Source organism: Medicago sativa, chromosome 6, assembly GCF_051527215.1.
Source record: "Medicago sativa cultivar Bolivia chromosome 6, Bolivia_mono, whole genome shotgun sequence".
NCBI lineage: Eukaryota > Viridiplantae > Streptophyta > Magnoliopsida > Fabales > Fabaceae > Medicago > Medicago sativa.
This window is the reverse complement of record NC_140754.1, coordinates 76,886,140-76,911,663: the sequence shown is the minus strand read 5'-3', so window position 1 is coordinate 76,911,663 and position 25,524 is coordinate 76,886,140. Positions and strand designations below refer to the sequence as shown.

Genomic DNA, 25,524 nt, shown 5'->3' with positions numbered 1-25,524 from the left:
TATATATATATGAGTGTGTGGTGAGATGATTTAGTTTAGTTTAGTTTGTAGGGTTGTGTGTGTGAATTATCACGTGTCTTATATTTAAATTTTAGAATACTTGATATTCAAAATATAAGAATCTTGTTTACCTTGTTCTTTCTTACATGTAGTTGAATTTTTGAAGTTAAAACACATTGTTGACAAATATATTATTATTAACTAATTTTTTTTTTTACTAATTACATGAGTTAGAAATAATGGAGGCTGTAGTTATAAAAATATAATTGAAAGGAAATGTTATGCTAATAAGAAACTATTTAATATTGTTTGAGTAAATTATGAGGATTATTACACCGTACAACATGAAGAAATGTGATTCCAAAAATAATGTTCTAGTACAATCCACCTAACCAATACTTAGATCATTAATTTTTTCGATAAGAACCAAATCTTAGATAAGTAGCTAGGTTTTATTTTTTTTTAAGAAGCAAGCTAGAAACCAAGTTGCACATGTTACAGGATGTAAAAAAATATTTATCATATTATTTTAAAAAAAAAAAATTATCATATGAAACGTGAAAACAAGAGGAAAGGAAAAGGATGTGTATTTGACATTATTATTAGCATAAGAAGCCTAGCTAGCTAGAAATTAAACTTCAATAATTTCAAAAATTCAAAAATATCTAAATGTTAAAGTAAAGTTTCATTGTACCGTAATCTATTGATGTGAAGACTTTGCTTGAATTGGGTCATATAAACAAAAAACGAAGGTAAATGGGGTGAAGATTAGTTAGCTGGTTTCCATCATCACTTGTTAGTAAGGTAATGCCATAACGATAAAAATAAAAATATATCACTTTTATAAGAATTTTTCTAATTACACTCATAAATTTTTGTTACACCCTAATTTCCCGAAATTACCTCACGTTTTATCTCTTATGATGTATTTTTCTCTGTTTGAGTTTTTAGTTTATAATTTATAGCAGCAATCAGCTTACTATAGAGGTTGCTTAAGTGTATTGGGCTTTGTACTGGTTGTACATAATTCTAACAAATTGCAGAGAAGAACTTAATGCTCATTAAAAGACTAAAAATCACTATTACTCTAGTGGAAAGAATATTTTTTATGTGATTACTAATTAGTGTAGAAGATTTAGGATCCGGTTGATTCCTAAAAGATGTCCTAAACCAATAGACGATGGGGGCATACTTGCCTGACCTTCAAGGAACCTTTGTAATTGACTCTGTAAAGTTCATCATACTAGTGGAAGACTGTAGAAATTTTCTGTGAGAAGAGAGGGCGTACCCCGGAGCAAGGACGATTGAGGAACCTCTATAAATCAACGTTTTCTTCTTCCTTTCTCTTTATTTCTTGCAATATAATTTAAAAACTTTAATCGCTTCTCATTATTGATAAGATCTCTTCAATTGATTCATCATATATATATATATATATATATATATATATATATATATATATATATATATATATATATATCAAATAATTTACGTTTTGTGATTGTCTTCATTTCTTAGGTTTAGGCTTGGTTTGTAATTTGATTGTGTATTAAAGTTTGATTAAATAATAACAATTCAATTGTGAATTGCTTGTTAAAAGTTTTTTTTTTTTGTTGAAAGAATTGCTTGTTAAAAGTTGAATAATTAAATTATTATCATTGCTAGCTTAGTTTCATTGAAACAATTATGTAAATTCCAATAGTCCAATTCACACTATATAAACTTGTTTTCAAAACACGCTTTCGATAAATTTTTCAAGAGGGAATCTGTTCACCGCACCCGCCCCCCACCCACTCTAGATTCTCTTTGTATATGTCATATCGACCAACAAAAAAAACCTATATACGACGTGGGTCTGTGCTGGTGAAGTTTGACATTGTTTTTTTCTTTCTTTTTTTCTTGTGGTTTTATCTCTTGCGTCTTGCATTTTGTTGTATGGGTGTTGTCACTCGGTTGTAGTGTTTTTGTTTGATTGGGTGTTTCGTCTATATAGGATACCTTATTGTTTCGTTGCTTGGGTGGCTAGTTTCTTTTTGCATCTTGTGCGGCCTATTCCTTAATAAAAAAGTGTTTTAAAAAAAGACAGAAGGGAAACACAATGGGAAAGGACGCAAAACCATAAGGTTCAAATAACCATCACTTTCTTGGTCAACTCAAAATTCATCAACTATGAGAACTCATCAACTCTCAATTTTACATCAATAACCACTACAAAAAAACGCGTTTTTTCCGGCGGTTTTTTTCCGGCGGTCAGTGTTGACCGCCGCTATATCCAGTGTATTGCGGCAGTTTTTATAGCCGCCGCTTTTTACGGTACATTACGTCGGTTTCGACTGCCGATATTAACAAAATTTAATTGAATAATATTCCTTGTATATAATGGCATTTTAGACTGCCGGTATTAACATTTCTAATTTTTCCAGCCACTACTTTGGCGCACTAGCTTCCCTCTTCTTTTTTTCCCAATTATTTAGAAAATCCCTCCATCTTTTTTTGTCTCAACACAATATATTTTTATAACTAAAAACCCAAACCTTCATCTTTTTTTCTCAACACATAATTTTTTTTTCTCAATCCAGAACAACACATGCAGAAGATGAAACCCTCAATTTCATCGATTCCAAACCCTTAAAACCCATTGATTCATCCAAAACCCATCGATTCAAACACCGAAACCCTCAATTCCAAAACTTCAAACACCATCGATTAATCCAAATCCCTAACTTCCAAAACCCTCAAAACCTTCACCTTTGAATCCGGTAAAAAATTGTTCGGATCTCACATTCTCTTCGCTTTCTACCTTCACAAATGTCCCTGGTATTGCGATAATGCTTCTTTTTTCTTTTTTCACTTTCTAATTTTAATTTTTGTAAAATTTCAAGAAGCTTATTTCTGAAGTGTTATTGGATTCTTTGGTATTTTTTTTAGTAATATTGTTATTATTTACTGATTTGTTTTTCTTCGTGATTTTAAAATGTTATTTATGAATTTATTAATTTTGGATTAGTTTGTGTTATTTTTCTTAATCATATATAACTTTTGTCTTTTATATCGATGAATGAGTTACTGAAATTGGAGTGAAGAGATAAATTTAAGATAATATATTTATGCTTAATCTTTGGTTTGCTTTGGTTAATCTTTGCTTAATCTGGAACCTGAAACTGGGTATGAAGTTTGCTTAATCTTTGGTTTGTATTATTCTTTATTTTAGTTGGTGTTGTGATTCATGCAGTTGAAAATTACCTCAAATTACCTCAGTCTCCTGTTGTTGAAGAGGGCAAAATCAGAATAGAAAGAGCCCTTCATCCAGGTTCTTGAACAAATATTGTGTATGTTACCACTTCTGATATGAACTTTTTGATTTGGTGTATCTTTGGATTTATTACTTTCTGTTTAGTGCAATTTCAATTTAATTTTTTAGTTTTGAAGCTATTTGAAGTTGTATCATATGGTGGTTTGAACTCATTTGATCTTGTTAGCTGATTTGTGATTCAGATTTTAGTATATTAATTAGGTTGGATTAATCAGTTAAATGATAAACAAACAAAAAGAAAGAAAGTTGTGGTGTACTGTATATTGTAAACAATGATGTTTGAGTCCTCCATTGCATGAAATAACATTTTGTTGTATATCATAGTTTGTTTGTCATTCTATGGATGTTAAGTAATAAAGTAATGCTGAAATGATTGATAGAATATATTGATCTCATATTCTCTACCATTTCAGGATTTCTATCAAGTCTCTCTGATGCTCCGAGGCTTCCTTGAATTAGGGTAAATTGATTGTATTGTATCTCTTTCTTTTTTTCGCATTGGTTTTCTTGATCTTTTTTTAATTTCTCGTGTTTATTGCATTTCAAGGATTTGGTAAACTGATTGTACCTCTTTCATTCAGTTTTGAACTCGATTTGATCCTAAAACCATATCTCAACTTTAGTTCTTTTGCTTCTGCACTGTTTATTTCCTCTCTCTTTGTTTTAAAGCCTTTTACTTTTGCTTTTGTTAAATCCAAAAAGTTGTGATTCTATGTTTTAGGTTTTTTCTGTTTTGGACAACCCTAGGTTGCTTGTTTATTTGCGAACTGGTTTCTGAATTGATAAATCCTAAATTTGGTGTGTTGTTGGGCTGAATTCCTTGTTTTCAATTGTGAATCCTTCTCATTATTTAGTCTACATGCTTCTGAAATTGATTTACCTTTTATTGAAGTTGTTTGTGTCTGATGATGTCATATTCTTTTGTTTTTTGGTGTCTATACATTTTGTCCTGATTATCATTAATCTTCATATGGGTTCTTTTATTAATATGACTGTGAATTCACATAGAACTACAAAGGTTTAGAGTTTTGAAGTAACTGAATGTGTGTTATGTGGCTGCAGGTGCCAGCTTCATTACATTACAACATGGTATAGATGTTTGAAGAAAATTAATGATTGTTGATTTGGATAATGCTTTGTCTTCTATTTTGCCACCAACGATTTCATTTTTGTTTTTGCTTGTTTTGAATTTATATAATAAGCGACTATGTTTTATTTTTTCAGCCATTGTTTCTTGGAGAGAGGGGGGTCCATCATTTGGTAGAGATGATTAAGGTATTGATTTGATATACAATTGAATGGAAAATGAAGAATTTAAAGTTGGGTTTATAGGGAATTTGTTAGCTTTATCTGTTGTGAATTTATTCTAACAGCTTGAATTTTTATTTTTTGTTTTTGAATTTTTTTCGTTAGCTTGAATCATGGCAACTGCAACCATTGGGGATTTACATTTGGCATTAGCTTTCTTCTCAAGAGGCAGGTAATGACAAATGAGGATTTTGGTTCTTTCTTTATTCCCTGGTTTAAGAAACTTAAATGACATCTCTAACATTGGAGTTTTGTGTTTGCAACTACTAACCTTGATAACATTTGAAGTATAGGATATATAAAACTTCAATACAAAGTAAGATATTGAATTACTAAAGACAATTCAGGTTTTCTACTAGGCATGTAATTGATCTTTGGGAGAGAGCTTATACATAAGAGATAAATCATGGGAGTCCTTGCTGGAAGATGAATTTGGACTTCTTCACCCCATAGATACGATTTCTATTCAACACGCCTAGTATTGTAGGCGCCTTCGCACCCTTGCTTCAAACGCAGCTACTGCTCAAATTCACAAGGGCAATACGATACTCATACATTGTTGTCGACATGTCCAAGGTATTGGTTTTATTACTTTGCAGTCTATGTGTTTCTTCCGAGTTATGTTATCTAGCATTGATCAGCATTTTAATTACTTGAAATTTGGGATTCAATTGGAGGATAAGTATGTTGGAACACTTAATGAATAAATGACAATAAACTTGTTGAATCATGGCATGAAACATTACAACAGTTTAAGAAGTAAATAATGTTGTGATAAATATTTGTTACAGAAATTACAGAAATAATATCACTTTTGCAGGAGGTGCTGACATCAATGGCTTTTGGGAGAGAACTAAATTTTTTTGGGACTGGTTTTGCAGTAAAAAGAATGGCGATGTTAGCTATTTGTACTCTAGTTGGCAATGTAATCATCTCCTGTGTTTTATGTCAAAAACTCTCTTTGTATCATGGGTTAGACCCTTGTACGCATTTAATTCATTTGCTTATTAAAAAGAAAAATACTTATATGATTTGTTACAATTCTTATATTTTTATATGATGTCCATATTTTTCTACGTTTCTTATCATTTCTTTTATGATTTTTGGGCCAGAAAAATGTTTGCTATCTACCTAATAATCATTATTCAATTTTTTTTATTAAAAAAGAGGCAATTGTGGCGGTTGAAACTGCCATAGTTCCTTTTTTAAAAAAATTAAATTACAACAATTTTGGCAGTTAAAACTGCCACTATGCGCAATTTTTTCTTCTGAAATTGTGTACAATAGGGCGGTTGAAACCGCCGTTTTAATCAATCAACTAGCCGCCGCTATATGCATTGCGTATTACGGCAGTTTTCATGGCGGTTAGTATTAAACTGCCGTTTTAATCTTTGTGGCAGCCAAAATTCCGGCATTTTTCTGAACCGCCAGTTTGGCTAATAGTGGCGGCTAAAACCGCCGCAATATGCAAAATTTAGCCGAAGTGGACTCTAATTGAAGAATCAGATATTGTTGATGAAAAATTGCAAGTTGATGAATTTGCAAAGTGAATGAATCATGAGTTGATGATGAACCATTGATGCTATTGAACCTTAGGGTTATTCTGTGTCTTTTTCCATCTTGCATATTTTCCTCTTTCCAGTTCATTTCCATCTTGCATTTGTTCCTCTTTCTCGTTCATTTTTTTTTAAATGATTACATATATATATATATATATATATATATATATATATATATATAAATTATTAATAATATACTAGTATCTTTTTTTTTGAAAGAATAATATACTAGTATCTGATGTGGTAGTAAATTTTTATATTAATAAATGACATGTCATATTAAAATGTGTCCCATTAGCGTAAGAGAAAAATGATGAGTCTAATTTTAGAAATTGACAAAATTCAGGACTAAAAATGATCATTTAGAAATAATAATAAGACCAAATTCCGGGAAAAATGCTAAAATAAAGAGACTAAAATTGAAATCAAGTCTTTATAAAATAACAAGACATATAATAGATAGTATTTTTTTTTCATTTTTAATACGAGAGAAGTTATACCATAATATTTTTTTTTAGGGGAAGTAATACCGTAATAATTTTTTTTTTGTGGGGAAGTAATGCCATAATAATATTAAAAAGAAATATCACTTTTATATATTCTTTTACAAAAAAGAAAGAGTAAATTACACTCCCCTCCCCTCAAAGATGCTTGAATTACACTCCCCTCCCATCTTATGTTAAAATATACACTCCCCTCCCTTGAAAAATAAAATTAATACTCCCCTCCCCTATAAGATGCTTGGATTACAAACCCCTCCCTTAATAATTGAATATGGACTACACTTTAATCTATTTTAACATAAATTTTAACATAAATAAATATTTTTTTAATATATATTAATTTTGAATCACCATTTAAAAAAATAAAAATTCGTTTCTTTATAATCTAAATGTCAATGACAATTAAATTTAAATATTTTGTTATTAATTTTATGATTTAGAGTATAAAATTCACTTTTAAATAACCATACTTAATCGACTTTAGTAATTTTTCACATATTTTAATTTTATTTTGGGTTGTTTCATATTTTATAATAGGGTTTAAAACTATATGTTAATGAAATTGTGAATAAAATATAGAGAAAGATATGTATTCAAAATTTATTAAAATGAACCCGGAATGATATTTTTCTTTGAAGTGTGGTAGATTATTTTTTTTCTAGATTATTAGAAATAAAAAAAATATTACGAGGGACTAAAGCGTAGGTTTTAACTTAAGAGGGGAGGGGAATGTAATTCAAGCTTCTCTCAAGGGAGGGGAGTGAAATATTTTCTAATATGTTTTGAATAAGAAGGGAGGGAAGTGTATATTTTAACATAAGAGGAGAGGGGAGTGTAATTCAAGCATCTCTGAGGGGAGGAGAGTGTAATTTACTTAAAAAGAAATGGTAGATAACAATGATAGCAAGATAATGGATTAGGATTTCGTATAATAAATAAATAGGCAAGGATTAAGTTTTTTTGGTATAAACATATATCTTTTATGCGTAATTAGACTAGTCTATCGAGACGTCGGGTAAGATCGTAATGAGTGACAAGATGTCTTAAAAAATATTTAAACTATAAAAACTACAAAATAAAACTTAACCAAACCTTCCCTAACACAAACTTGGGGGAAGAATGCACAGTTGTTACTGTTGTTGCCTTTCACTGAGTTGTATTATGAATCAAGATGGTAAAATTTTTGTGGAAATGGTAGTAGATGAATTTCAAGATGCTAGTGAAAGGTTACTCTTTATATTATTTTAAAAATCCACAAACAAATTTTTTCTTCTTCTAGGAACCCTCTAATTCACTATTGTATTTCCTTATGATTTGTTTTCTTTGTATGAGTTTTAGTTTGCAATTTATAGTCTCAATCCTCTCACTTTAGAGGTTGCTCGATCATAACGTGTTGTGTTGGTTTTGCAGAAGTGTAACAAACTACAAAGTACATAGATTACAAAAGGAATGAAAGTAAGTTTACTTTGTGGTGGATTGTAAACTTGGTGAAGACTATAGTCGTATTAGGAAAAGGAAGAAAACACATATGTAGACAAATGATGATAAGAAAAACAAATTTCTCTTTTTCTTTTGTTTATTGTTACAATGTGATTTTGGTATCAAAGTGAGCCTAAGATTAAGTCAAACTCAAACCCATAAAAGGTGCAAATGCTCTATAAACCTTTGTGGTGACTAATGTGTAAGTATCTTTGTAAAAGCTCTTTAAGCCTTGAGATCTACCTTGACCGCAGTGAGCCCCCTAATTCACCTAAAAAAAATATCATAAAAAAATTAATGGATTTTTTGATTCATCAAAAATATAAATAAATGAACAGGTTTTAATTTCTGTTTTTTAACCCTTCCATTTTTAAGGAAAAAATGCTTAATATATCGGAGTTTGACGGAAAGATAAGTTAAGTTTATTTAAGAATTGTTCCACTCGAGAATTAAACTTGAGTTCCTCGAATGATTCATCGTTAGGTGAAATTCACTAACCATTTGAGTTCATTCACTTAATTAATCAATTTTAATTTCTATGTTGACGCTTTTATTATTTTAATTTTTTTAATTTTTCAGCAGAATAAATAAAAATTGAGCAACATTAATCGTCAATACTAACAAATTCGGAATAGTTTCCACCTAAACTCTTCGTTCTTAAAGGACAAAAAAATCTATGTGGAAATGTACTAAAAATCTCGAAGTTGAAATTAAATTTTTAGACATGTGCTGCAAAGAGGAACCCTTGAGAATTTTTAGACACTATTTTATTTAGCAAATCATGATTGACATGTGCAAGGCGTCGATGCCATGAAACATTTAATTCCTACCGAAGAAACTCCTTAGACTCTATAAATGTTATCTATCCTAACACCCTTAATTATTAGTATAATGCTCAATTAGCCAACCAAAGAGTTGAAAGTAATTTTATACCTCTTGTCGCACAATTGACTAATGCTAAGAAAATCGATTCATATATTAATTAAAGAAGTAAATCGATTCATAAAAGGCAGAAAACTATATTCCAAAGCAATCGTTAAAGAGTGGATATATAGATTCATATGTAAAACTACATCAATTCACATAAGTCAAAAACTATTTCAAGTAACTTTCAAAAGGAGTGAACCGATTTGAAGATGGTAGTGAAAGAATCCTTTTTACTCTTTCTTTTACGCTTCTCTCTCAACCCTTGCATTTCCATTGTATTTAATTTTTTCTTCTCTATTCTTTCGGTTTAGTTTCCTCATGTTTTTTCTCTAGTGATGTACTCCATCCGTTTCAAAATACATGTCGCAATTTTACAATGTGTACTATTCACATAGCTTTGACAATATTTTTTAACTAATATATAAATACAAATGTTAGCATGTAAGATGTTGTTTGATTTGTTTCGATGAATATTTTCAATATACAATTTTTTTTATAATTTTTTATTATATATAATTAAAGATGTTAATAGTCAAAGTTGTGTATTGGCATGTATGCAGGGGAGCAAATTTCTTGCTGTAACAGCAGGGTGCTCTAAAGCATCTCAGCTGTCCAATCAAAATTGTACGGTCACGATTATTTTAACAGTTTTCAATTTTAACCATTTGATCTTAAATGAACGGCTGAGATTGAATACAACGTGCATTTGCTACATCACAAAATCCTGGTCCATGTGTGCAATGGTTGACAGCGACATATATTTTGAAAGGGAGAGAGTATTTTTCTCTGTTTGAGTTTTTGTTTCATTAGCTCACTATAGAGGTTGCTTGAATGTAATGTGTTTTGTATTGGTTGTACATAATTCTAACAAATTGCATAGAAGAACTTAATGCTCATTAAAAGACTAAAAATCATTATTACAAGAGAATATTTTCCCACGCATGGAAGATAACAATTTGAAGGTGGTGTTTTCCAACAATATACAGTTCATAATTCTTCCAAATTCAAGTCCTCATTTTGAAAAATTATGCCAATGAGTTTCCAAACATACACTAAAGAATATCAAGTGCAAAATGAAATCAATAATATATTATAAAGCAAACCATACAATCACACCATACTCGTTTTTATTTCATATAGATAGATCAATTACTTCCAGTTTATGGCAACGTATTAAAGTTCCCTTAACCTTGTTTTGAAGATGATAAACTAGCCCACCAAAATTGTTACTGGAAAGAATCGAATCTAAGATATTGAGAGCAAAATTTCATTGACAAAAGCCTGATGGAAATCCAAGAAGAACAATGCTAGTAGTTCATGCTCAAGCCGTTTACTACTCCTAATTTGAAACAAGTCAATGTCATTCCCATGACAAAGAATAGTGAAAGTAGATTGGCCATTCTTAAATGATCTTCTATGAATTCAAAAGATGAATGAATTGTGCAACAAATATAATTAGTCACATACTAGTGTGTGTGGGTAGGGCCGGACCTTGGGGTGTGCAAACCGTTCAACGGAACTGGACCTCCCCAAGGTATGTGCCTCAAAAAAAAAAAATATAGCCCAGTAGTACTACTAAGTACTACCCCACTACTCTCAGTTTTCCACTTTCCTTTTCTGTTGTCTTGTTTTAGGCCTATTAGAATTGGGTCCTCTTGCTTTTGATGTTAGGTGGATGTTTTTTTGGGATGATGGTTTGAGGTTCCTCATGTATACGGCAGTGATTTTTATCTTTGGGTGTACAACATATATACTGCACCTTGTATTTATCTTTTAAAAAATTTAAATAGAACATTGTTCTTTTAAAAAAAAATACATTTTTATTTTATTATGGGTCTCTTTTTACCTACTGAGCTGAGCCTCCGGATTCGTAGGAATGACCCTGTGTGTGGGTGGGTGCGTGCGTGCGTGCGTACATGCATGCATGTGGTGAGAGGATTTAGTTTAGTTTAGTTTGTAGGGTTGAGTGTCATATATTTTAATTTTAGAATACTTGATATTAATAATACAAGAATCTTGTTTGCTCTGTTCTTTATTACGTGAAGTTGAGTTTCTGAAGATAACACACATTGTTGACAAATATATTATCATTAACTAATTTTTTTTACTAATTACATGAGTTATAAATAATGGAGGCTGTAGTTAATAAAATATAATTGAATGGAAATCTTATGCTAATAAGAAATTATTTAATATTGTTTGTGTAAATTATGAGGATTATTACACTGTTACAGGTTTGGAAAACCTAGCTAAAGTATAGTTTCTTATTCAATTCAAAAAAATTGAATGGAAAACCTAGCTATATGATAATATATTACACACATTGTTAATCTTATTCAATTCAAAAAAATTGAATGGAAATTAAACCTAGCTACCTATCTAAGATTTGGTTAATCTTATGCTATATGAAATAATTTATATATTTTAGAGCAAACCATACAATTTTCTTTTAAGAAGCCAAACTAACCCACCAAAACTATACACATTTTTATTTCATTGAAAGATCAATGTTGGCAACATTTTAAAGTTCCCTTAACTTAACCTCACCTCCTTCATACAATCACTAAACACAATACATTCAATTTATTTTATGACAATATAATTCTTGAACATCAAGCAAGCTCATATTCACCATAGCCTGTTGGAAATCCAAGAAGAATAATGCTTGATTCATTGCATAATTTTTGACAATCTTCTTAGTTTGTGGGCATTTCTTTTCTAGCTCTTTTTTGATGTTATCAATTATATAATAGCCTCTCAAGCTTAAATTTGGAAAAGAATCCTTTTCGGCTGTGTTATCCTCAGTGGAATCACATCCCTATAATACACAAAAATTAACCACCTTTTAGTAATTGAATCAGAGAGAGTGAGAGAGAACGTAACATGTACGAAACAGTCATGAAAGTGCATTCTAACTAGATCTGCTGCTAGGGCATTGTTTTTAACAACCGAATCAACAAAAGGGCAGCTAAACATGTAATAGTTCATGCTCAATCAATTTACTCCTTTTTTTTGCGTTTACTTTACGGTTCTCGAACTAAAGTTCTCCTGAACAATTCATCACAACTTAATGCCATTTCCATGACAAAAAGCGGTGAAAGTAGATTAGGCTTTCTTAAATGATCTTCTAAAAATTAAAAAGATGAATGATTTGTGCATCAAATATAATTAGCCACATGCATGTATATTATTATTAACTATTTTTTTTTTTTTACTAATTACATGAGTTAGAAATAATGGAGGTTGTAGTTAATAAAATATAATTGAAATGAAATCTTATGCTAATAAGAAACTATTTAATATTGTTTGAGTAAATTATGAGGATTATTACACTGTACAACATGAAGAAATGTGATTCCAAAAATAATGTTCTACAATCCACCTAACCAATACTTAGATCATTAATTTTTTTGATAAGAACCAAATCTTAGATAGGTAGCTAGGTTTTATTTATTTTTGAACAATGAAAGTAATTCATGCTCAAGCCGTTTACTACTCTCAATTTGAAATAAATCAATTCCATTCTTATGAAAAAGAACAATGAAAGTAGATTAGCCATTCTTAAATAATCTTCTAAGAATTCAAAAGATGAATGAATTATAAAGCAAATATAATTAATCACATGCATTTGTGTGTGTGTGTGTGGGTGGGTGCATGCATATGCGTGCGTGCGCGCGTGTGGTGCGAGGATTTAGCTTACTTTAGTTTGTAGGGTTGTGTGTCATATATTTTAATTTTAGAATACTTGATATTCATAATATATGAATCTTGTTTACCCTGTTCTTTCTTACATTAATAGACACAATTTCAGTCCATTAACATATCATTTCATTTGAAACAACCTCATGGAATTATATGAGCAGTGTTCTATTTCGACAAGCAATTTAAATTAATGAGTCTATCTTTATTATTTTTTTTAAATCATGATTTTCTTAAATGAAGCAGTGTTCTATTTGACAATTAGCAAAAAAAAAAAACATGAAATATAATAACAGCATAATAAATTAATTATTTTTGGGTACCTCAAATATAATGTTTATGGCTACAAAATAACCAGCCTCCACCGCAACAGTTGCACTCTTGTAGGTGCCCATCGGTTTTCCATCTGTTCCAATTGTAGAGTTTGAATCACGTCCGTGAATAGTTGGTCTATCGTTTGCGTCCCCTAAGAATGTTATGAAAGGGAGTGTGACGGGGATCGCAATTTTCTCCCTGAAAAGAAATTTATAACAAGTTACACAATGGAAATAAATGCTCTTCTAGTGCCAATGGAAATAACAATGAACATATAATAGTTATATAAATTTTTTGTACTTGTAAACTTCGGGGTCAATGGAAATAACAACTCTTCTGGTGTTTGGTGCCGGAACACTACTGAGCGCCTCGGTAATGATTTTGAACTTAGTGGCACCACTTTGGCTGACATTGATGATGAGTTTGTTGTTCTCTGCCTCCCTCAACTTCTCATCGAGACCAGACTCATTGTGTGATTTGCAGACGAAGAAACTTTACCTCTATTACGATTTTTTTCAAATGGTCTAAAATTAGTGGGATAGGCTTCGACCTTAAATTGTTTAATCATGTCAGATTTATGTTTTATTAATCGTAATTTGGCCTATGTAAAAAAAAAATTATAGCTTGACCTAACATATTTCCACTAACCAATAACATCAAATATTATGAACAAACCCCTAAAAAAATATATGAACAAAATATATTTTCTAATATCATTTCAAATTATTTTACAAATATAAAAAAAAAAAATCAAATCATTGATACTAAAATCACCATCCAAAGTATTAAAACTCTTTAACAAAATATTTATTGGAATTCGTAATTTTTTTTTTTTTGAAATTTTATTGGACTTCATAATTAGCATCCGATTATTTGATGCACATAATTTTTTTTTATATTTAATTAAGTGAATTTAAGTCTTCCCTTAAAAAAAGTGAATTCAAATCTTTGATATTTTTTTTTCATCAAAAGGATAAACTAAAGCAGAAGAAAAAGACAAAAATATTACATTAGTTTTGCTTATTAGCACCAGTATCCACATTTTTTTCAAGGAGAACAAATAGTTTTCCTTAAATTTTTAATACACTATGAATATATGTTTTAAGTCCATTTGCTTCTACTTAAAATATTAGAGTCTAATAGAAATAAACAATCAATTTAGTTTCTAAACTATCATTCGTCCACCAATTTAATTCCTGAACTAGTATTAAAATTAAGTAAAAATCTTTAAATTATACTCTCATCCATCAATTTGATCTTTCACTTAACTTGTTTAGTGACCAGATTGATGTATTAAGGATCTTTTAGTTGATTTTAATAGTTTAAGGACCAAGTTGACGAGAGAGTGGTAGTTGAAGGACTAAATTTATTGTTTACTCAATTCATAATTTTAAAATTTTATTTAAACAACTTCCAAAAAAAATATATATATATATAACTAGTGTAAAACATGTATAACTATTCTAATGAAAATATTTTTGACAAAATTTTATTTAAACAACTTCCAAAAAAAAAATATAACTAGTGTAAAACATGTATAACTATTCTAATGAAAATATTTTTGACATAATGAAAAGCAATTATTTATTTTTACATATCTTTATTCTTTACATTTATGAAAATATTACATAACTCATCTAAAACATAAGTATTTTTATACATATCTTCAAAATCACTTCATAAAACAAAACGTAATCTTTTATGATTAAATGATAGATGATATACATTAAAAATTAGTAGCAAGAGTTTAACCCATATCTTTTATGTAGGCAATAATCAACTCTTTTGGAACAAAATAACCAGCCTCCACCGCAACAGTTGCACTCTTGTAGGTGCCCATCGGTTTTCCATCTGTTCCAATTGTAGAGTTTGAATCACGTCCGGTAATAGTTGGTCTATCGTTTGCGTCCCCTAAGAATGTTATGAAAGGGAGTGTGACGGGGATCGCAATTTTCTCCCTGAAAAGAAATTTATAACAAGTTACACAATGGAAATAAATGCTCTTCTAGTGCCAATGGAAATAACAATGAACATATAATAGTTATATAAATTTTTTGTACTTGTAAACTTCGGGGTCAATGGAAATAACAACTCTTCTGGTGTTTGGTGCCGGAACACTACTGAGCGCCTCGGTGATGATTTTGAACTTAGTGGCACCACTTTGGCTGACATTGATGATGAGTTTGTTGTTCTCTGCCTCCCTCAACTTCTCATCGAGTCCAGACTCATTGTGTGATTTGCAGACGAAGAAACTTTACCTCTATTACGATTTTTTTCAAATGGTCTAAAATTAGTGGGATAGGCTTCGACCTTAAATTGTTTAATCATGTCAGATTTATGTTTTATTAATCGTAATTTGGCCTATGTAAAAAAAAAATTATAGCTTGACCTAACATATTTCCACTAACCAATAACATCAAATATTATGAACAAACCCCTAAAAAAAATATATGAACAAAATATATTTTCTAATATCATTTCAAATTATTTTACAAATATAAAAAAAAAATAATCAAATCATTGATACTAAAATCACCATCCAAAGTATTAAAACTCTTTAACAAAATATTTATTGGAATTCGTAATTTTTTTTTTTGAAATTTTATTGGACTTCATAATTAGCATCCGATTATTTGATGCACATAATTTTTTTTTATATTTAATTAAGTGAATTTAAGTCTTCCCTTAAAAAAAGTGAATTCAAATCTTTGATTTTTTTTTTTTCATCAAAAGGATAAACTAAAGTAGAAGAAAAAGACAAAAATATTACATTAGTTTTGCTTATTAGCACCAGTATCCACATTTTTTTCAAGGAGAACAAATAGTTTTCCTTAAATTTTTAATACACTATGAATATATGTTTTAAGTCCATTTGCTTCTACTTAAAATATTAGAGTCTAATAGAAATAAACAATCAATTTAGTTTCTAAACTATCATTCGTCCACCAATTTAATTCCTGAACTAGTATTAAAATTAAGTAAAAATCTTTAAATTATACTCTCATCCATCAATTTGATCTTTCACTTAACTTGTTTAGTGACCAGATTGATGTATTAAGGATCTTTTAGTTGATTTTAATAGTTTAAGGACCAAGTTGACGAGAGAGTGGTAGTTGAAGGACTAAATTTATTGTTTACTCAATTCATAATTTTAAAATTTTATTTAAACAACTTCCAAAAAAAAAATATATATATATAACTAGTGTAAAACATGTATAACTATTCTAATGAAAATATTTTTGACAAAATTTTATTTAAACAACTTCCAAAAAAAAAATATAACTAGTGTAAAACATGTATAACTATTCTAATGAAAATATTTTTGACATAATGAAAAGCAATTATTTATTTTTACATATCTTTATTCTTTACATTTATGAAAATATTACATAACTCATCTAAAACATAAGTATTTTTATACATATCTTCAAAATCACTTCATAAAACAAAACGTAATCTTTTATGATTAAATGATAGATGATATACATTAAAAATTAGTAGCAAGAGTTTAACCCATATCTTTTATGTAGGCAATAATCAACTCTTTTTTTTTTGGTCAGGTAGCCTAGTGGCTAGAATTCACCTTACCTAGTGGCTAGAATTCACCTTATAAGGTGAATAAGTGAGGTGTCCGGGGTTCGAACCCCGGCCCCTGCATATAATAATGCATTGTCCTACCAACTGAGATATGCTCACGGGACACAATAATCAACTCTTTATTATTCTGTTTAAATTTATGGATGGTTCGTAAATGAAAACTATATACATTTTTTTTTACTTCTGTAGTTCCTATGCATACATATGCATTGAATTGAGAAATTAATAACAAACACATAAAATAAGAATATGAAGAAATTATTTTATATATGCTCGAGTTCAAGAAACATATTATTCACACGAGCGTCTAGAGGGAAAAAAAAAAAAGATGACTTATAACATACTTTGAGATTCCAAACAGAATTAGTCGTTTTTAGAAAAGAATTTATATTAATTTCTACTAGGATGAGTTACACTTTTATCTCTTATAAAAAGAATGATTGTATAGTTTATTTTTATGATTTATACGTAACGGACTGAAAAATGGAACAAAGGAGTATTATATTGATTTTTTTTTTTTTTGAGGGAGGAGTATTATATTGATGAAATAATTAGTTAATAACTTCATTCTCATTTCCATGTTTTTTTTTACTACAATTAGTTCATAAATGAGTTTATCATTTTCCTTTTTTATTTAAGTCAGTTTAGTGAAATGACAAATAAACATCACGCATACACACTATCAAATGACAACACTCAAGTTTCAATTCGAAACCAGCGATCCCATGTTCTATTTTCTTCAGTAAATTTTATTTTTATTTAGTGCTTCCAAATTTTAGTGTTTGTTATGATTTTATATTCAATAGTTTCTTTAAAAAAATGATTTTTCATTCTATAGTTGGCACATAAAAATATGGTCAATTGTCTACTCGACAATAATTAATAGCAATAATCTTGATTGACATATTTAATTCATCCGTTACAACAACATATATGTTGTAATATAAATGGTAATTAATAAAAAATATATTAATTTACTAATATAGTTACAACTCACTCATTCATTTTCACAAAAGAGTAGAGATACCTTTTTTTTGTTGAGAAATTTAATATTGTCATAGATCAAACCTTTGACCAAATAATTAAGGAGTTTATATTTTTATGTTTATAAGTCATGGGAATTCTACACATTATTATTTTTTAATTAAGACAAATATCTGTAAATAATATTACTGAATTCTTCACATGTGTACCAGAAACCCATATTTGTACCGCATATCAATGCGAATTGTGAATCATGTGACTATATTTTTGGGAACAAGATGTCTTTGCCCCTACAAATTCACCTTTCTCATCTCCGAGACACATCCCAACACCATACTTCCCTTGCTCCGCAAAAATTGTTGCATCGACGTTGAATATAAGAGTACCTATTTCCGGTATGTGCCACCGAGGTCTGGTGGTACTATTCGCGACTAGATTTGCACCGTCCCTCTAGAGGTCTGGTGGATATCTCCCGACCTGCTTCAGCTCTCTTGCATTGTCACCAAACATGTTGCCATTCTACAAATGTGTCATGTACTAACCGGATAGCCACACAAGGTAGATTTTTAACGCCATTCCACAACTTGTCATTTCTACACTTCTGGAGTCCCCACATCGTCATTGCAAACAGAAATATCTTATGTTGAGATAACAAATCAAGGATATGATAGAACAATGTCCCACGAATCAAGTTCTTAATAGAAACAGATCATTAGAATCAAAGAATTAATAATACTTATATCAGGTGCTAGATGAAAATGAAATACACACGTTTTTTTAAGAAGGCAAACTAGCCTACCAAACCATACATACATTTTTTTTAAGAAGGTAAACTAGCCTAGCTAAACTATACACATTTTTTTCGTAGATAGATCAATCTCACAACTTTTAAAGTTCCCTTAATTCAGTCTCACCTCCTTCATACAATCACTACCCACAATACATTCAATTTATTTTGTGACAATTTTTTCTGACTTCTCCCTCAGAACCTTCTTATAACATTAAGCAAGCTCATCTTCACCATATATAGCCTGTTCACCACAAGAAAGCACTGAAATTCCGAGGCACAAAATTCCTTGGAAATCGTCCAAATCTCCTCGGAATACCAACTTTTTCCGAGGAACTCATGTCCTGGAAAAATAGTTGGTTGCAATCCAAATACCGAGGAAATTTCCGAGGAACTTTTGTTTCCGAGGAAACATGTCCTCGGAATTAAGATGTGACGGCTAACACACAGTCTGCCGCACCTGTTGTGGCTGACATAGAAGTGACTAGCGTTTCCGAGGAACGTTGTCCTCGGAATGTATTATATTTAAAAAAAATATAAAAATTATAATTATTTTCCTGTGTTTCAAAATTTAAATTTCAAAAAAGCGCCAAATTGTATGTGAAAATATTTTCTTCACGTCAAATTTAATTCTTTAATAAATTAAAAATTAACATTATCTAAAATAGAAAGAAAGAATAGTGAGCTAGAGATAGACATGACCTGGTTAACTTTTTCATGAGTTTTCATTCTTCTTAATTAGACGTTTTACATGGTAGTATTGTGTTAATCCAATTTCAATGGAATGTGTTAGCAGGTTTTCTCTGTCACAACTCAAATCTATACATTAGGTTGCTACGAATTACAGAGAGTATTGTTAACTACTGTCATGATTATAAACCACATACAAAATCAAAAAGGGTGCCCAAATGATTATAAACTCTAATCCCCAAAGAATAACCAATTGAATAAAAAATCATAAAAATCCACCAGAAATTGTCAACTTAAAGCTAAAATGAAAAATGGAATTTTGGGGAAAAAGGGTTTTGTGGGTTCAGCAAAAATCAAAAACAAAAATGGAGAATTTCAACTCAGCTTGATTTTTTTTAGCTTCTATTGAAAGATTTGAGAAGAATCACTAAAAATATTTCAAAGATTATAAACCCTAATCACCAAATCATACAAAAAAAAGGATGAGAATACCTTTGAATATTTGATTGAGTTCTTCAATGGTTGTGTGACCGAGCTTGGTTCTGTGAGAAAGTGATGAGAAGCGCTATATTAGATCCAGCCTTGTGAGAGAGAAAGAAAGAGTGAGACAGAGAAGAGTAGTGTTCTCTCAAATGTATCAAAATGATTTTTTGCTATATAAAATCCTTGTTTAATACATTATAAGGTCATACACGCTTTGAAACGAATTTAATAATGACAACATATTTTCCGAGGAACATTTTCCTCGGTATTTATCTTGGAAAAGCGCGCCGCACTCAGTTTGCAGGAAGTGGTAGCAGAGATTCTGACATGGACATACCGAGGAAAAAGTTCCTCGGAAATCCTTAATTTTAGCGAGAAACCATTGTTCCTCGGAAATTTTTGGTCGGAATACTCAAGCTTTCTTGTAGTGGTTGGAAATCCAAGAAGAACAATGCTTTTTTCATTGCATAATTTTTTACAATGTTCCTAATTTGTGGGCTGGTGTACAATGTTTGGTCTGATGTAAGAACACCACTGTTTGAACCAAAGAGTTGAAGTATGAGCCATCAAAATTCTTCCTTGTGGCATATAAAGGATGTTCAGTGTTGTCACCAATACTACATGTTTTGGAGAGTGTTTTTGCGATGATATTTTCCTGATAAATTTTGTTTTTTGAAGAAGCCAAACTAGCCCACCGAAATTGATACCGAGGAGTATCGAACCTAAGACTATTCGTCCCATGCCAGCACCACCATTTCCTGAAATTTTTTAACAAAATTATTACATAATAATATTGTAATGGTTATGGTGCATTTAGATATATAGCTTAATTTAGGACGATAAATATTTTTCACATAAGAGAGCATAAGTTGTTATTCTAAAAAGCTTATGAAAATAAATTAAAAAATCCTTTATAAACAAACCATACAATGTTTTTATAAGCTTTTTCAAGTACTATGTTAAAAGATAATCTCAAATAAACTCTTGAAAATGACCTCCGTTATAAGTTCAAATAAGAATGCAATCGTACATAAGATGAGACTCATTTCACTTTTTGTCTTCTTAATGTGTCATTTTCTTTTCCACATTCAAAAGCATATCTATGATTTAAATTATTTTTATTCATGAGTGACATATGTATATGAAAAGCTCTTGTTTCTACTATTCAATTTGAAGTAACAAATATACTAGTACTACTACTTTCTTAATATTTGTTTAAACGATAAAAAAAAATAAAGCACTAACATAATTAAATAAATACTCAGATCCAATTATTACCAGAGAGAGCCAACATATCTTTTGTAGAAAAACCATGGGGATGGCAGAATATTGAAAGTCCTCAATTTTGGACCTTGTTGCATCCTTTTTTCCTTTTGGTATGTCATACATTGGATCACCGGCCTGCACATGCCATTCATGATATCTTAGAAATATGGAACATCGTTTTACAATCATTTCATATTTCACCAACAAAATAAAAAATAGGCGTATGAAAAGTATTAGAATTTGAATTAGGCCGAGCATAACTCTACAAAATTGATATGCAAGGTGACAAATGTTACTCATGTATATATTGTCACGGCCTAAGCAATCACCAAATTTAAATATGTGTAGTGACCACGCACTCACTACTTTGGAATTTTTTGCGATAACCAAACTAAAAGATGATTTAGCACGGTTATAAGTTTAAGATTAATCAATTTAAAACATAATAATGATCAAACCAAAAGAGGATTTGGAATAATAATTACTAATATTTTATATTTGGATTTTTTCACTCATACAACTTTCTGATAACCAAATTAAAACAAGATTTAAAGTAGTCATTAATTTTAAGTTTCCAGATTATAAAAAGTTTGAATAGTGACTAAACCAAAAGTAGATTTAGTGACAAGGGAGTAAAATGTGAGCTTGGAGCCCAAACTACAACATGAAAGATGCAATTTGCCTTATTTAAACAAAAGACCATTTATTTAAAATTTAAATAAAAGCTAATAAAAACTATCATAAAAAAATAGAATGAAAAAGACCTAAAATGATCCTTCAGCATCTAACAAACAGGAAAAGAAGGTACATCAAAACCTCTAGGGCACCGGTCACCGGCAGTGGCGATGGGAATTTCCTTCACTCTTCTTCTCTTGGTTCTTTTTTATTATTTTGCTGAAATGGATTTGGTAAAAAGGATTTCTTTGATGAAATGAGAAGTGAGTTCTCTAGGGTTTTTCTTTGTTTTTTTTTTTTTTTTTGGTTTCTTTTTTACTTTATGCTGTAAAATGCAAATATATATGGCTTAGAAACCAAACAATGCTACTGCTGGGTTTCTGAATTTTTTGTTTTCAATTCTCTCCTTTTCTTTCTTTCTTTTCAGCTTCAGCCTTCAGTCCCATTGCTCTTATTTATACTTAAAAATTAGCGCTAAGGTAAGAGGGAAATGCCAAATTAGATGGCAGTGAGATAGTGACTTATTACCAACAATTGCAGAGATCATGTGTTGTGTTTGATCAGTGCCAAAACGTTAGGTGATTTGCAAAAGACAAATACGGTGTGAGCTAGAAAGTAGAACCAAAAAACAAGTGGTATAGATAGGTTGAAATGTTGCTGGAAATAGAAGAGGCATTGGGTAGGGTTTGTTTCTTTGTGTACAGAATTTTGTTTATTTTTTTAATTTGTTGTATTTTCTGTATTTTTTTTTCCTTCTTCGTAATAAATAATAATGTCTAAGTGGACTCACTTGTAAACGGGCTCAAGTAATTTGGCCGAATGAAAGTATCTCAATTATGATCCATTATTTGTTTTCGGTATAGTTTATATTCATTATGATAATATATGAATCTCTTGATTTTAGAAAGGATATGAGAGAAAAAGTATTATGGAAATGATATATTGGAAGACAGAAATATGTTTATAACATCAAACACTCTATTACAAAATACTTTAGTACCTTATAAATAGAGCTGAAACATAATTTAAAACAAAAAGAAACTTCTTAAAATTATTGTCTTAAAACAAAACATAACTGAAAACAACTCACTAATATCTCATAAAAAACTTCATAATATCGTAACTGAAAATACTAAGGCAATTCCTACAAATCTCCTCCTTGCCATAGTTACTTCAAAGTCCTGCCTTGTCTTTTAATATTCCAAATCTTGTTTTTGGTAAAGCCTTTGTTAACACAGTAACCCCTTGATCATCAACTTTGAACTCTTTCACCAATATCTCATTGCTTCTTCTAATTGGAACATCCTCTATGTTATCATCAGAATACTCATAAATTTTCGGCAGCGACTTCTTTATTGGTTGATTTAGAGCATACCTTTTAGCTCTCATTTTAATCTTAAATACATCTTCGCCTTTAACATCTTTTATCAAGCACACATTGTCTTCAAATATGACTTTGAAGCCCTTTTCAACAAGTTGTGGGACACTAAGCAAATTTTGATCAATGTCAGACACAAATAAAACATCATAAATATATTTCATACCAGATAAACTTTCAATAGAAACCGTCCATTTTCCCTTGACTGAGATGAAATCACCATTTCCAATTTTTACTTTGGAAACAACGGTTTTATCAAGCTCTTTAAAGAGCTTATGATCGTTGGTCATATGATTTGTGCAGCCGTTGACAATTAACCACGAGTCACATGAACTATTGCTTTGTAGCAAAACATTTTGCAACAAAAAAATAGATCTTCTTCTTGCTGATCCATGTATATCTTTGCCTCATCTGATTTTGACCTGCGTACTCTCTCTACATGTTCCATGTTGCCACATTTTCTGCACTTGACATCAGGCCTCCACCAACATCTTATTTGAGGATGGTTTGTCTTTTTAAAGTGTGCACATGGTTGGACAATATCATCATTCACCTTTCTTCTTGTGCCTGCAATGCATTCACCAATTCTACCTAGGAAATGTTTGGCAAATCTTTTGTTTCTTCTAATGAAGAAATTTTTGATTCATATCTCTCAGGCACATAAACCAAAAATTTTTGCACAATTCTTTCATCAGAAAAATCATTACCAAGTAATCTCACCTTGTTAACAACGCCCAGAAACTTATGTGCGTACTCTTTTATGGTTCATGTCTCCTTCATTTTTAGCATCTCGAACTCCCGAATCAGGTTGAGTATCTGCATGTTTTTGGTTCTTTTATTTCCCTCATATTCTTTTTTGCTGTAATCCCAAATGTCTTTTGCCGATTTCAAGTTCATGATTCTTGTAAATATTGTGCTTGACACCGCATGGAATAAACATGCTTTAGCTTTGACCTTCCTTGTCTTCTTTCCTTTGTGAACCTTTATTTGAGCCACCGTTGGATTTTTCGGCAATGGCTCCACTTCATATTCTTCTTCTACAGCTTCCCAAAGGTCTAAGGCTTCAAGATATGTTGACATCTTAATAGCCCAAGCATGATAGTTTTCACCATAAAAAATGGGTGGAGCAAGGGAGAAGTTTCTTTCTGTTTCCATTTTTGAGGGTGGTTTTTTTATATACTCAATTCACATATCCCTTAAGAAAATAAGCTCTACCAATTTGTTGGTTTTAGAAGGGATATGAGAGAAAAAGCATTATGGAAATAATATATTGGAAGACAGAAATATGTTTATAACATCAAACACTCCATTACAAAATACTTTAGTGCCCTATAAATAGAGTTGAAACATAATTTAAAACAAAAAGAAACTCCCTAAAATTATTGTCTTTAAAACAAAACATAACTAAAAACAACTCACTGATGTCTCATAAAAAACTTCATAATATGGTAACTGAAAATACTAAGGAATACTAAGGCAATTTCTATGGAATCTTATAAGTTAATATATAACCAAATTGATTGTGTAGAATTTGATCCTTGTTTCACGGTTATTTTACATGAAAAAGTTGAATTTCATAAATGTTTTATATATGTTCCCTAACCTATTCGAGATAATTGTACATATTATATAACTATAATTGTACATAATATATGAATTCAATTTACTCATTTACATATTATAGGTCCCACTCGTTCTTCTACACATATTTTCTGCAAGAATTTATACTATGGCAACTCTTATTTTAATATTGTACAACTTTTTTGGTCAAAAGTTGACCACTGTTTTTTTTTCAAAAGTTGACCATTGTTTGAACAACACAATTTGACTTTATTTTAAAAGAATAATATTTGCATTAACTACATAGATTCTAATTGACCAAAGTAAGTTAAGCATAATCAATTTATACAAACATTAACATATTCGTCACACGCAGAAAACTAGTATAAAACCAGGTATAAAATCAATTGGTAAAATACAAGAAGAAAAAAAAGAAGAAAATAACACAAAATGAGTCAATACTCCTCTCTCTTGTTGGTGTTTGTTATTCTATGTTTTTCTTCCTCCAATTCAATTTCAGCCAAAGTTGTTGATGTAGATGTCATTTGCAAAGAAGCATCCAATCCTTCATATTGTTCAAATCTTCTCAACTCAAAGCCAGGAGGAGCAAAAAATGTAGATCTTGTTGATCTTGCACAATACACTATTGGTGTGGTTAAGGACAATTTGTATGTTCCATATAAACTTGTCCTTAAATTGCTAAGTGATAAAAATGTTACGGTAAGAAACTATTATACTCGTTGTGCAATAGATTTCGATGGCGATGATAGTGTTCGCGGTAGGCTTTTGGGTGCAAATTTAGATTTTGAGCTCAAAAATTATCCAGGCATGGCTTCAGAAATAGGTTTTGTTATGCAACACATTGATGATTGTATTGATAGTCTGCATAAAAATGATACTAGCCCATTACTTGCAAAAGATGTTGATATTCTTCGACAAAGTGGTGAAGTTATTCAAATTATATCAAAATATTTAACTCTTGGAGGATGAGTTTGTTTATT

At 30.3% G+C, this 25,524-nt stretch overlaps 1 protein-coding gene, 1 long non-coding RNA gene and 1 pseudogene across 5 annotated transcripts; 2 read left to right on the top strand and 1 right to left on the bottom strand.

Moving 5' to 3' along the window:
* The first annotated feature begins 2,324 nt into the window (after positions 1-2,324).
* Positions 2,325-5,676, top strand: LOC146916948 (uncharacterized). Of its 4 annotated transcripts, none has more exons than XR_015015407.1 (8): positions 2,325-2,817; positions 3,233-3,329; positions 3,727-3,773; positions 4,376-4,402; positions 4,538-4,588; positions 4,727-4,793; positions 4,969-5,197; positions 5,413-5,676. It is a non-coding gene; the product is annotated as an uncharacterized LOC146916948 (long non-coding RNA). The 4 variants fall into 4 exon arrangements; XR_015015406.1 differs by having other exon boundaries at positions 2,327-2,817; positions 4,915-5,197; positions 5,442-5,676; XR_015015405.1 differs by having other exon boundaries at positions 2,331-2,817; positions 4,981-5,197; positions 5,442-5,676.
* A 17,082-nt stretch (positions 5,677-22,758) lies between these two features.
* Positions 22,759-24,229, bottom strand: LOC146916947 (uncharacterized; annotated as a pseudogene).
* A 718-nt stretch (positions 24,230-24,947) lies between these two features.
* LOC146916946 (uncharacterized) lies at positions 24,948-25,524 on the top strand. Its single transcript, XM_085718821.1, has one exon. It carries the CDS (start codon positions 24,974-24,976, stop codon positions 25,511-25,513), a length of 540 nt encoding a protein of 179 aa, XP_085574947.1. The 5' UTR covers positions 24,948-24,973; the 3' UTR covers positions 25,514-25,524.

Coding starts and splice junctions, on each gene's coding strand:
- LOC146916946 (XM_085718821.1), top strand. CDS start 24,974: ATGAGTCAATACTCCTCTCTCTTGTTGGTGTTTGTTATTCTATGTTTT.